This window comes from Petromyzon marinus, unplaced genomic scaffold (genome assembly GCF_048934315.1).
Source record: "Petromyzon marinus isolate PM22_M1 ecotype Great Lakes invasive population unplaced genomic scaffold, UKy_Petmar_22M1.pri1.0 PM_G_Scaffold_32, whole genome shotgun sequence".
NCBI classification, from domain to species: domain Eukaryota; kingdom Metazoa; phylum Chordata; class Hyperoartia; order Petromyzontiformes; family Petromyzontidae; genus Petromyzon; species Petromyzon marinus.
Window position 1 is genome coordinate 1,182,450 of NW_027422895.1, and position 13,565 is coordinate 1,196,014.

Below are 13,565 nucleotides of genomic sequence, written 5' to 3' on the forward strand. Positions count from 1 at the left end.
CACTGGTTCTTCACATTCTGTAGATGCCACTGGTTCTTCACATTCTGTAGATGTAGATGCAACTGGTTCTTCATGTTTTGTAGATGTAGATGCCACTGGTTCTTCACGTTCTGTAGATGTAGATGCCACTGGTTCTTCACGTTCTGTCGATGTAGATGCCACTGGTTTTTCACGTTCTGTAGATGTAGATGCCACTGGTTCTTCATGTTCTGTAGATGTAGATGACACTGGTTCTTCACATTCTGTAGATGTAGATGCAACTGGTTCTTCATGTTCTGCAGATGTAGATGCCACTGATTCTTCACGTTCTGTAGATGTAAATGCAACTGGTTCTTCACGTTCTGCAGATGTAGATGCAACTGGTTCTTCACGTTCTGCAGATGTAGATTCCACTGGTTCATCATGTTCTGCAGATGTAAATGCCACTGGTTCTTCATGTTTTGCAGATTTAAATGCCACTGGTTCTTCATGTTCTGCAGATGTAGATGTAACTGGTTCTTCACGTTCTGTAGATGTAGATGCAACAGGTTCTTCACGTTCTGCAGATGTAGATGCCATTGGTTCTTCGTGTTCTGTAGATTTAGATGCACTGGTTCTTCACGTTCTGTAGATGTAGATGCAACTGCTTCATCACGTTCTGCAGATGTAGATGCCACTGGTTCATCATGTTCTGGTTCTTCATGTTCTGCAGATGTTGATCCCACTGGTTCTTCGTGTTCTGTAGATGTAGATGCAACTGGTTATTGACGTTCTGCAGATGTAGATGCCACTGGTTCTTCACGTTCTGTAGATGTAGATGCCACTGGTTCTTCGCGTTCTGCAGATGTAGATGCCACTGGTTCATCGCGTTCTGCAGATTGTTATGCCACTGGTTCTTCCCGTTCTGCAGATGTAGATGCCACTGGTTCTTCACGTTCTGCAGATGTAGATGCCACTGGTTCTTCGCATTCTCTAGATTTCACTGGTTCTTGACGTTCTGTAGATGTAGATGCCACTGGTTCTTCGCATTCTGCAGATGTAGATGCCACTGGTTCTTCACATTCTGTAGATGTAGATGCCACTGGTTCTTCGCGTTCTGCAGATGTAGATGCCACTGGTTCTTCGCGTTCTGCAGATGTAGATGCCACTGGTTCTTCGCATTCTGCAGATTATGATGCCACTGGTTCTTCACGTTCTGTAGATGTAGATGCAACTGGTTCTTCACGTTCTGCAGATGTTGATGCCACTGGTTCTTCGCATTCTGCAGATGTAGATGCCACTGGTTCTTCACATTCTGTAGATGTAGATGCCACTGGTTCTTCACATTCTGTAGATGTAGATGCAACTGGTTCTTCACGTTCTGCAGATGTAGATTCCACTGGTTCATCATGTTCTGCAGATGTAGATGCCACTGGTTCTTCATTTTTTGCAGATTTAAATGCCACTGGTTCTTCATGTTCTGCAGATGTAGATGCAACTGGTTCTTCACGTTCTGTAGATGTAGATGCAACAGGTTCTTCACGTTCTGCAGATGTAGATGCCACTGGTTCTTCGCGTTCTGCAGATGTAGATGCCACTGGTTCTTCGCATTCTGCAGATTATGATGCCACTGGTTCTTCACGTTCTGTAGATGTAGATGCAACTGGTTCTTCACGTTCTGCAGATGTTGATGCCACTGGTTCTTCGCATTCTGCAGATGTAGATGCCACTGGTTCTTCACATTCTGTAGATGTAGATGCCACTGGTTCTTCACATTCTGTAGATGTAGATGCAACTGGTTCTTCACGTTCTGCAGATGTAGATTCCACTGGTTCATCATGTTCTGCAGATGTAGATGCCACTGGTTCTTCATGTTTTGCAGATTTAAATGCCACTGGTTCTTCATGTTCTGCAAATGTAGATGCAACTGGTTCTTCACGTTCTGTAGATGTAGATGCAACAGGTCCTTCACGTTCTGCAGATGTAGATGCCATTGGTTCTTCGTGTTCTGTAGATTTAGATGCCACTGGTTCTTCACGTTCTGTAGATGTAGATGCAACTGCTTCATCACGTTCTGCAGATGTAGATGCCACTGGTTCATCATGTTCTGGTTCTTCATGTTCTGCAGATGTTGATCCCACTGGTTCTTCGTGTTCTGTAGATGTAGATGCAACTGGTTATTGACGTTCTGCAGATGTAGATGCCACTGGTTCTTCACGTTCTGTAGATGTAGATGCCACTGGTTCTTCGCGTTCTGCAGATGTAGATGCCACTGGTTCATCGCGTTCTGCAGATTGTTATGCCACTCGTTCTTCCCGTTCTGCAGATGTAGATGCCACTGGTTCTTCACGTTCTGCAGATGTAGATGCCACTGGTTCTTCGCATTCTCTAGATTTCACTGGTTCTTGACGTTCTGTAGATGTAGATGCCACTGGTTCTTCGCATTCTGCAGATGTAGATGCCACTGGTTCTTCACATTCTGTAGATGTAGATGCCACTGGTTCTTCGCGTTCTGCAGATGTAGATGCCACTGGTTCTTCGCGTTCTGCAGATGTAGATGCCACTGGTTCTTCGCATTCTGCAGATTATGATGCCACTGGTTCTTCACGTTCTGTAGATGTAGATGCAACTGGTTCTTCACGTTCTGCAGATGTTGATGCCACTGGTTCTTCGCATTCTGCAGATGTAGATGCCACTGGTTCTTCACATTCTGTAGATGTAGATGCCACTGGTTCTTCACATTCTGTAGATGTAGATGCAACTGGTTCTTCATGTTCTGCAGATGTAGATGCCACTGGTTCTTCACATTCTGCAGATTATGATGCCACTGGTTCTTCACGTTCTGTAGATGTAGATGCAACTGGTTCTTTACGTTCTGCAGATGTTGATGCCACTGGTTCTTCGCATTCTGCAGATGTAGATGCCACTGGTTCTTCACATTCTGTAGATGTAGATGCCACTGGTTCTTCACATTCTGTAGATGTAGATGCAACTGGTTCTTCATGTTCTGCAGATGTAGATGCCACTGATTCTTCACGTTCTGTAGATGTAGATGCCACTGGTTCTTCACGTTCTGTAGATGTAGATGCCACTGGTTCTTCACGTTCTGTAGATGTAGATACCACTGGTTCCTCATGTTCTGTCGATGTAGATGCAACTGGTTATTCACGTTCTGCAGATGTAGATGCCGTTGGTTCTTCGTGTTCTGTAGATGTAGATGCCACTGGTTCTTCACGTTCTGTAGATGTAGATGCCACTGGTTCTTCACGTTCTGTAGATGTAGATGGGACTGGTTCTTCACGTTCTGCAGATGTAAATGCCACTGGTTCTTCACGTTCTGCAGATGTAGATGCCACTGGTTCTTCGCGTTCTGCAGATGTAGATACCACTGGTTTTTCGCGTTCTGCAGATGTAGATGCCACTGGTTCTTCGTGTTCTGCAGATTATGATGCCACTGGTTCTTCACGTTCTGTAGATGTAGATGCAACTGGTTCTTCACGTTCTGCAGATGTAGATGCCACTGGTTCTTCGTATTCTGCAGATGTTGAAGCCACTGGTTCCTCACATTCTGTATATGTAGATGCCACTGGTTCTTCACATTCTGTAGATGTAGATGCAACTGGTTCTTCATGTTCTGCAGATGTAGATGCCACTGATTCTTCACGTTCTGTAGATGTAGATGCCACTGGTTCTTCACGTTCTGTAGATGTAGATGCCACTGGTTCTTCACGTTCTGTAGATGTAGATGCTACTGGTTTTTCATGTTCTGTAGATGTAGATGCCACTGGTTCTTCACATTCTGTAGATGTAGATGCAACTGGTTCTTCATGATCTGCAGATGTAGATGCCACTGATTTTTCACGTTCTGTAGATGTAGATGCAACTGGTTCTTCACGTTCTGCAGATGTAGATGCCACTGGTTCTTCACTTTCTGTAGATGTAGATGCCACTGGTTAATCATGTTCTGTAGATGTAGATGCAACTGGTTCTTCGTGTTCTGCAGATTTAAATGCCACTGGTTCTTCATGTTCTGCAGATGTAGATGCAACTGGTTCTTCACGTTCTGCAGATGTAGATGCCACTGGTTCTTCATGTTCTGTAGATGTAGATGCAACTTGTTCTTCACGTTCTGTAGATGTAGATGCTACTGGTTCTTCACATTCTGTAGATGTAGATGCAACTGGTTCTTCATGATCTGCAGATGTAGATGCCACTGATTCTTCACGTTCTGTAGATGTAGATGCAACTGGTTCTTCACGTTCTGCAGATGTAGATGCCACTGGTTCTTCACGTTCTGTAGATGTAGATGCCACTGGTTAATGATGTTCTGCAGATGTAGATGCCACTGGTTCTTCGTGTTCTGCAGATTTAAATGCCACTGGTTCTTCATGTTCTGCAGATGTAGATGCAACTGGTTCTTCACGTTCTGCAGATGTAGATGCCACTGGTTCTTCATGTTCTGTAGATGTAGATGCAACTGGTTCTTCACATTCTGTAGATGTAGATGCCACTGGTTTCTTCACGTTCTGTAGATGTAGATGCAACAGGTTCTTCACGTTCTGTAGATGTAGATGCCACTGGTTCTTCACGTTCTGTAGATGTAGATGCCACTGGTTAATCATGTTCTGCAGATGTAGATGCCACTGGTTCTTCGTGTTCTGCAGATTTAAATGCCACTGGTTCTTCATGTTCTACAGATGTAGATGCAACTGGTTCTTCACGTTCTGCAGGTGTAGATGCCACTGGTTCTTCATGTTCTGTAGATGTAGATGCAACTGGTTCTTCACGTTCTGTAGATGTAGATGCCACTGGTTTCTTCACGTTCTGTAGATGTAGATGCAACAGGTTCTTCATGTTCTGTAGATGTAGATGCAACAGGTTCTTCACGTTCTGCAGATGTAGATGCCATTGGTTCTTCGTGTTCTGTAGATTTAGATGCCACTGGTTCTTCACGTTCTGTAGATGTAGATGCAACTGATTCATCACGTTCTGCAGATGTAGATGCCACTGGTTCTTCATGTTCTGTAAATGTAGATGCAACTGGTTATTCACGTTTTGCAGATGTAGTTGCCACTGGTTCTTCACGTTCTGTAGATATAGATTCAACAGGTTCTTCACGTTCTGTAGATGTAGATGCAACTGCTTCATCACGTTCTGCAGATGTAGATGCCTCTGGTTCATCATGTTCTGGTTCTTCATGTTCTGCAGATGTAGATCCCACTGGTTCTTCGTGTTCTGTAGATGTAGATGCCACTGGTTCTTCACGTTCTGCAGATGTAGATGCCACTGGTTCATCGCGTTCTGCAGATTACGATGCCACTCGTTCTTCCCGTTCTGCAGATGTAGATGCCACTGGTTCTTCACGTTCTGCAGATGTAGATGCCACTGGTTCTTCGCGTTCTCTAGATTTCACTGGTTCTTGACGTTCTGTAGATGTAGATGCCACTGGTTCTTCGCATTCGGCAGATGTAGATGCCACTGGTTCTTCACATTCTGTAGATGTAGATGCCACTGGTTCTTCGCTTTCTGCAGATGTAGATGCCACTGGTTCTTCGCGTTCTGCAGATGTTGATGCCACTGGTTCTTCGCATTCTGCAGATTATGATGCCACTGGTTCTTCACGTTCTGTAGATGTAGATGCAACTGGTTCTTCACGTTCTGCAGATGTAGATGCCACTGGTTCTTCGCATTCTGCAGATGTAGATGCCACTGGTTCTTCACATTATGTAGATGCCACTGGTTCTTCACATTCTGTAGATGTAGATGCAACTGGTTCTTCATGTTCTGCAGATGTAGATGCCACTGATTCTTCACGTTCTGTAGATGTAGATGCCACTGGTTCTTCACGTTCTGTAGATTTAGATGCCACTGGTTCTTCACGTTCTGTAGATGTAGATGCCACTGGTTCTTGATGTTCTGTAGATGTAGATGCAACTGGTTATTCACGTTCTGCAGATGTAGATGCGGTTGGTTCTTCGTGTTCTGTAGATGTAGATGCCACTGGTTCTTCACGTTCTGTAGATGTAGATGCCACCGGTTCTTCACATTCTGTAGATGTAGATGGCACTGGTTCTTCACGTTCTGCAGATGTATATGCCACTGGTTCTTCACGTTCTGCAGATGTAGATGCCACTGGTTCTTCACGTTCTGCAGATGTAGATGCCACTGGTTCTTCAAGTTCTTCAGATCTAGATGCCACTGGTTCTACACGTTCTGCAGATCTAGACGCCACTGGTTCTTCGTGTTCTGCAGATGTAGATGCCACTGGTTCATCACGTTCTACAGATGTAGTTGCCAATGGTTCTTCACCTTCTGTCGATGTAGAGGCCACCACTGCCATTTATTGTGCATGGAGGTTGAACTTACGACTCTCATTCCAAACGGGCAACTGGACAAACGGGATAGATTTTTTTATTATCTCTAAAAGTCTTTAAGTTGAAGGTTTGTAAGTAGAGTAGTGCATGTACAAACTCGTGTGAACATTTCCCCGCAGCGGCGTCGCTGCATCTGACCGGCGGCCACGATGAGCTGGGTCTACCTCACGCAGCTGCTGGAGAAGGTTGATCGGCACTCCACCTTCCTGAGCAAGCTGTGGATCACCACCTTCCTCATCTTTCGCATCATTCTCACGACGGTCGCCGGCGAGTCCATCTACTACGACGAGCAGGGCAGCTTCGCGTGCAACACGGCGCAGCCCGGCTGCGAGAACGTCTGCTACGACAGCTTCGCACCGCTCTCCCACGTCCGCTTCTGGGTGTTCCAGAGCATCGCGGTCGCCACGCCCACCATCCTGTACCTCGGCTTTGCAGTGCATCGCATCACCAGGTACGGAGGTCCCCGGAGGGAGTTTTCACAGCGGGGGGGCTACGGTGGAAATTTGAATGGCTGCCCGCAGTTGGAAATATTTTAATTTGTTTTTTAATTAGGCTGCGCCGTCGATTTGGTCACGAGTTTGAACGGTGAAAGGGCCGGCAAGGTTTCCCCTTGACTTAGGAATGGAGTTCCGTTCCCGAGCCCCCCCGTCGGTACGTCCGAACGGCTAGTTTACTTCAGGAGAGCGAATCTGCGCTGTGTTTAAACACGCACCCGGTCAGCGTCGTGAAATACGCTGCGGTTCAACAGCAAAAAGGGAAGCATTGTTAAACTCTTCAACAGTAAGAAATATAATACATCTGCATGCGATATTATAATTGCGTAGTGTATCTATATTTATTATAGGGAATTTTGTGAATATGTGTGTCTGTTCGAAATGTTTAGCGTACTTCCCGACATGCAACACACTTGAAATTTGCCATGTGGGTACTTTCCATACTGTACACCATGCAAACATAAAAATACACTTTTTTGGGGGGGGGGGATGACGATGAAGTGTGACGAGAATCTATATCTGGTGAGCTTTTGTGGTATCGAGTAATTGGGAATAGGCCGATTCTAAAGAAATCTACAACCTTCGATTCCTTTGCGCGATCTAAAGAATCGAATCTTGGCGCGCGAGCGTACGTTTTTTTTCCGCCGCGCGTTGGGTTTTATTTAAATTTTTATGAATGAGGCAATGATCATCGTTTATTTTTTTATTTGTATATGTTATGTTTTTAAGTTTTGAGAAGTTTTTCAATATTTTTTTCCCCCGGGCAACGCCGGGTGCTTCCCGCTAGTAGTAAATAAAGCGTAAAATAAAGGAAGGTAAATATTTTCACTTACCTCGAGTCCCGATGCTGGCTTGCTTGTAGCGCACAGACATCCACAACAACAACCGCCATTTGCCACTAATCGGTGGTGACGTCACCGCGGTGCTTGTGCCAGGCTACGTGCACGGTAAGGCCACGCACACACAGACACACGCGGACGCGCACGGGGCCACACGCGCACAAAGACAAAATTCCCCCGTGTAGTCTGCACAGGCTGTCGGGATAAGCGCTGCTCATGAGCGCTGCCTCAAAGCACACGAGGGGGGTCTATGGCCAAAGCCACGCCGGGCTGCATTTTTCTCCCCAGTTGGCAAAGTTTTTACAAATCTCAACAGGTACTCATTCGAGGCTTAGTCGACCTAGGGTAGGCCCAGAACTGATTCGGATCATTGTCACCGGCACGGACACTTTAAGTGGTCTCTCAGAGGCGACGATCAGAAGTGAAAGTGGAATCCCGGACAGCCTCGTAGCTGTTGCTGTTCGTCGTAATGTCACGTTTCATAGCGAGCGCATATTTCCATTTGCTCGCGACGTTTCACACCGAGGGGTGAAACTTCAACGCCGCCGCTCTCTGTCGTGGTAGGATCGAGTACAAGCGAGACGAACAAACCAAGCGAGCCAAGCGAGCCGGCGGCCCCGACCGCGTGGTTGAATGCACGGAGAAAGAGGAGGAGGTGGTGGAGGAGGTGGAGGTGGAAGAGGAGCTGGAGGGTGAAGAAGACGGCAAGGGGAAGCAGCACAACGAGCGGTGGAGGATCAAGACGGACGGCCTGATGGTGGCCTACACCCTCCAGCTGCTGGCCCGCACGCTGGCCGAGGTCGGCTTCCTGGTGGGGCAGTACCTGATGTATGGCTTGGAGGTGGCACCGCGCTTCCAGTGCGTCCGTGACCCCTGCCTGAATAGCGTCGACTGCTTTGTGTCGCGCCCCACAGAGAAGACCGTATTCCTTCTGGTCATGTACGCAGTCGCCGGTCTCAGCCTCCTGCTCCAACTGTCCGAGATTGCCTACCTGGGGCTGGGCGCCATCCACGACTCGCTGAGCGGGAGGCACCGGCCACGGAGCAGGTGTGGGGCCTCGCCGGCGCGGTTGGCATTGCGTCACGTAAACTAAACGTGCCGGGTCGCTACCGGCTCGACACTCGCCGGCTGTGTGTCAGAGAGCGACCCCCAACTACGCCGACAATTCGAGTTTCCGTGACGTTTCGCCGATGATGACAACAGCAAAAACATCATGGGACCTCCCTTGCCAGTAACAAAATATAAGAATTGGTTTTACCCTTTTCTAGAAATAAAACAGCTGTGTGAACATGATAACACCAAACGTAAACCTCTTGCAAGGAATCATCTCACTGCATTGGCCACGCACACGGTACTTGTAATGAACATGCAAAAAGAAACACGCTCTGGTAGTCTATGATGATGCATTGTCTTTGAAACTGATTGGTCCACACCAGAGACAGCTTTCTTTAGAGCCTCGTGTGTCTCACCCCGAGCTGTCAATGTCTTCATAGTGGCATTGTCCTCTCATCTAACACTGTTTGAGACTAGGCTCTAAACAAAGCTGTCTCTTATTCTTGGTTCTTTCGGTAAAGTCACGTGGAAGGGAAATAATAACGGTTCCGTCAGCTTCCCAACCGCTATATATATAGATGTTGTATATAGTTTATAGTGTAGTGTATAATGTAGTGTATGTGTTGATAGCTATGTATATAGATGTTGTGTATAGTTTATAGTGTAGTGTATAATGTAGTGTATGTGTTGATAGCTATGTATATAGATGTTGTGTGTAGTGTATAGTGTATAATGTAGTGTATGTGTTGATAGCTATGTATATAGATGTTGTGTGTATTGTATAGTGTAGTGTATAATGTAGTGTATGTGTTGATAGCTATGTATATAGATGTTGTGTATAGTTTATAGTGTAGTGTATAATGTAGTGTATGTGTTGATAGCTATGTATATAGATGTTGTGTATAGTTTATAGTGTAGTGTATAATGTAGTGTATGTGTTGATAGCTATATATATGTTGTGTGTAGTGTATAGTGTATGTGTTGATAGCTATGTATATAGATGTTGTGTGTGTAGTGTATACTGTATAGCGTAGTGTATGTTTTGATAGCTATATATATAGCTGTTGTGGGTAGTTTATAGTGTAGTGTACAATGTAGTGTATGTGTTAATAGTATGTATATAGATGTTGTGTTTGTAGTGTATAGTGTAGTGTATGTGTTGATAGCTATGTATATAGATGTTGTGTTTGTAATGTATAGTGTAGTGTATGTGTTGATAGCGATGTATATAGATGTGTGTAGTTTATAGTGTAGTGTATGTGTTGATAGCTATGTATATAGATGTTTGTAGTTTATAGTGTAGTGTATAGTGTAGTGTATGTGTTGATAGCTATGTATAGATGTTGTGTGTAGTGTATAGTGTAGTGTATGTGTTGATAGCTATGTATATAGATGTTGTGTATAGTTTATAGTATAGTGTATAATGTAGTGTATGTGTTGATAGTTATATATATAGATGTTGTGTATAGTGTAGTGTATGTGTTGATAGCTATGTATATAGATGTGTGTGTAGTGTAGTGTATGTGTTGATAGCTATGTATATAGCTGTTGTGTGTGTAGTGTATACTGTATAGTGTAGTGTATGTGTTGATAGCTATGTATATAGATGTTGTGTGTAGTTTATAGTGTAGTGTACAATGTAGTGTATGTGTTGATAGCTATGGATATAGATGTTGTGTTTGTAGTGTATAGTGTAGTGTACGTGTTGATAGCTATATATATGTTGTGTATATTTTATAGTGTAGTATATGTGTTGATAGCTATGTATATCGATGTTGTGTGTGTAGTGTATAGTGTAGTGTATGTGTTGATAGCTATGTATATAGATTTTGATTTAAAGCTTTCGTGACTGCAGTAATTAATATTCTTAGCTCTTTCGGTAAAGTCACGTTGAAGGGAAACAATAAAATAATAAAAAATATATATAAAACAATAAAAATTCTCACGACGTTTCGACCATAACACAAACGGTCGTCATCAGGTGTGTCGGTTTGCATCAATTTATTTATTTTTAAACGGTGTCTTTATTTATTTTTAAAAAACGTCAGCGCCACGCGCAGCGATTTGGCAGTTTATTTAGAAGGACGAGTCCATCTATGTTCTGAAAAGAGGAGGGGGGAGACGAAAAATTAATGTATGCTGTCTGAAAGCCACTGTAAGCGTGAACAATCAATTAAGACCTGAAATGGTTAATCAAATCTTTCCAATGATTGCTAAGCCAGAATCCATCTTCTCGGTTGGAATTGTCTCTGTGCTTGTATATGTGGATAGCCTCATGAACGAATCTCTCATGGTAGCCAGATGGCTTACAAAGAACCTCTGTCTTGGAAAAGTCAATGTCATGTGAGCCTACTGAATTATAACAATGATCTGCCACGGCCGAGGTGTTGGTCCTACCGTGTTTAAGGTCTGCTTTGTGTTCACGGATGCGGTCCGAGACGTGGCGTTTGGTTTCTCCAATGTACTGTATGTCCGGAATCACTTCTTTTACAGACGGAACCAGATCACGGATTTTATGTAATGTGTTGAAACGGACCTGGATCTTGTGTTTATTCAAGATTTTAGAGATCTTTTTTGTGATCCCCGCAATGTAGAGTAAAGTGATGGTTTTGAAAGGCTCCTCAAGAGGGTCCTTCATGGTTTGAGTGATAGCTTTGCGGATTGTATAGTTGGAGTAACCATTAGCCTTAAGAACTTGGTGTACGTGCTTGAGTTCACTGACTATGTGTTCCTGGTCGGATATGCATTGGGCTGTATGGTACAGAGTCTTGATGAGAGAATTCTTCTGTGATGGATGGTGGTGGGAATCCGGTTTTATTGTTTTATATATATTTTATTATGTTATTGTTTCCCTGCAACGTGACTTTACCGAAAGAGCTAAGAATATGTATATAGATGTTGTGTGCACTATACACTGCACTATACACTGCACTATACACTACACTATACACTGCACTATACACTGCACTATACACTACACTATACACTACAATACACTGCACTATACACTGCACTATACACTGCACTATCCACTGCACTATGCACTGCACTATACACTACACTATACACTGCACTATACACTACACTATACACTGCACTATTCACTACACTATACACTGCACTATACACTGCGCTATACACTACACTATACACTACACTATACACTACACTACACACTACAGTACACTATAAACTACACTATACACTACTATCCACTGCATTATACACTACACTATGCACTGCACTATACATTACACTATACACTACACTATACACTACACTATACACTACACTACACACTACAGTAAACTATACACTACACTATACACTACTATCCACTGCACTATACACTACATTATGCACTGCACTATACACTACACTATACACTACACTATACACTGCACTATACACTACACTATACACTACACTATACACTGCACTATACACTACTATACACTACGCTATACACTACACTATACACTACACTATACACTACTATACACTACACTATACACTGCACTTTATACTACTATACATTACACTATACACTGCACTTTATACTACACTATACACTGCACTATACATGCGATATAACCAAAAAACCCTCTATCATGGAGAGTGTATATATATATTTTGTTAATGAAAATACTCTTATTGAAATTCGACTCGTTTCTAGGGTGGCAGATGCTGTCGAGCCGGAGTCCACGGCGGGTCCCAGAGCGATGTCACCATCGGAATTGTGGCAGCTCCGTGACGAGGTGCAGGAGCTTCAGACGGAGCTGGGGGCGACGCCGAGGGCCCACCAGGAGCCCCCCGAGCAGGCCGCTGGCGGCGCCTCCCACGGCGTGGACGCGCCCCACGACCTGCACGTCTTGATTTAGCGGGATGGTTTTACTCTCGGGCGTCGTTATCGCTCAAATCGCTTTTTGCCATCCCACGTTCCATTTACTCGGCCCCCCAATGCCCCGCCGCCGTTTTGATCGTCTCGACTTTGGAGGTTTTCTTGACATTCTTCCGTCAAGATTTAATCGGAGGCGACCGTTTGCGCTTTTAAGATTCGAGCGGCAGAGCACGGGTACCCCGCTAACGCGCTCGCGACGGCACGGGGGGCACGCCAGCACCCAGCCTCGTGGCTCGGGGGATTCGGCGCTGGGTTTGTAACCCAGAGCATTGAGAGTTCAAATCTCCTTAGAACGCGTTTTGTGTGACATCGTGGCTTTCGCATTCGGCCAACGTATAAACGCATGAGTCGGGGGGAATGTTTGCGTGAGGGTTTGTAATCAATATGGAGGTGTGTTTTGATTAAAGAAACCCAAATATTTTTGTTACTTTAGCTTACTTCTTAATTTGCGTGAGTTTCTGTTGTCATTTTTTGTTAAATTTCCTCGTTCATCAGTGGACAAGAGGGCCCGAGTTTAGCGGGCACGTCGTTATTATACCGTAACAGCCTGCTCCGATTTATATTGACAAAACAAAAGGCGTTTAAGGTGTTGGCTATGCCAACAGCGGATAACCACGTGCAGTGTTTGAAAGCTATTATTCATCATTAGACCTCCTTTGCCAGTACCAAAATGTAATGATAGGGTTTTTCCCCTTTTTTCTGGCAACAAAACTGAAACCTTTTTAGGAGGATTCATGTTACTGCATTAACCACAATACCTGCAGTCAAAATGCAAACAAAAAACCTACTATGATAATATATGCATTGTCCTTGAAACTGATTGGTCCACACCAAGGGACGGCTTTCTTTTGAGCCTCGACCCAATTGGTGCTCGACCAGATGATGCCAAAAGGCGTACAGCTCAAAGACAATGCACTCATTATTTTGATAGTGCATTGTCTTTAGC

The 13,565-nt window shown here is 44.3% G+C and overlaps 1 protein-coding gene across 1 annotated transcript in view; it reads left to right on the top strand.

Moving 5' to 3' along the window:
• Nucleotides 1-13,051, top strand: part of LOC142915539 (gap junction gamma-1 protein-like) — a 45,658-nt gene extending 32,607 nt beyond the window's left edge. The window contains exons 2-4 of the mRNA XM_076061305.1: nt 6,452-6,783; nt 8,230-8,712; nt 12,395-13,051. Of these exons, the coding sequence (XP_075917420.1) occupies nt 6,482-6,783; nt 8,230-8,712; nt 12,395-12,599 (990 nt within the window). The 5' untranslated portion in view covers nt 6,452-6,481 and the 3' untranslated portion in view covers nt 12,600-13,051. The remainder of the gene's footprint in view (nt 1-6,451; nt 6,784-8,229; nt 8,713-12,394) is intronic.
• The last annotated feature ends 514 nt before the right edge of the window (nt 13,052-13,565 follow it).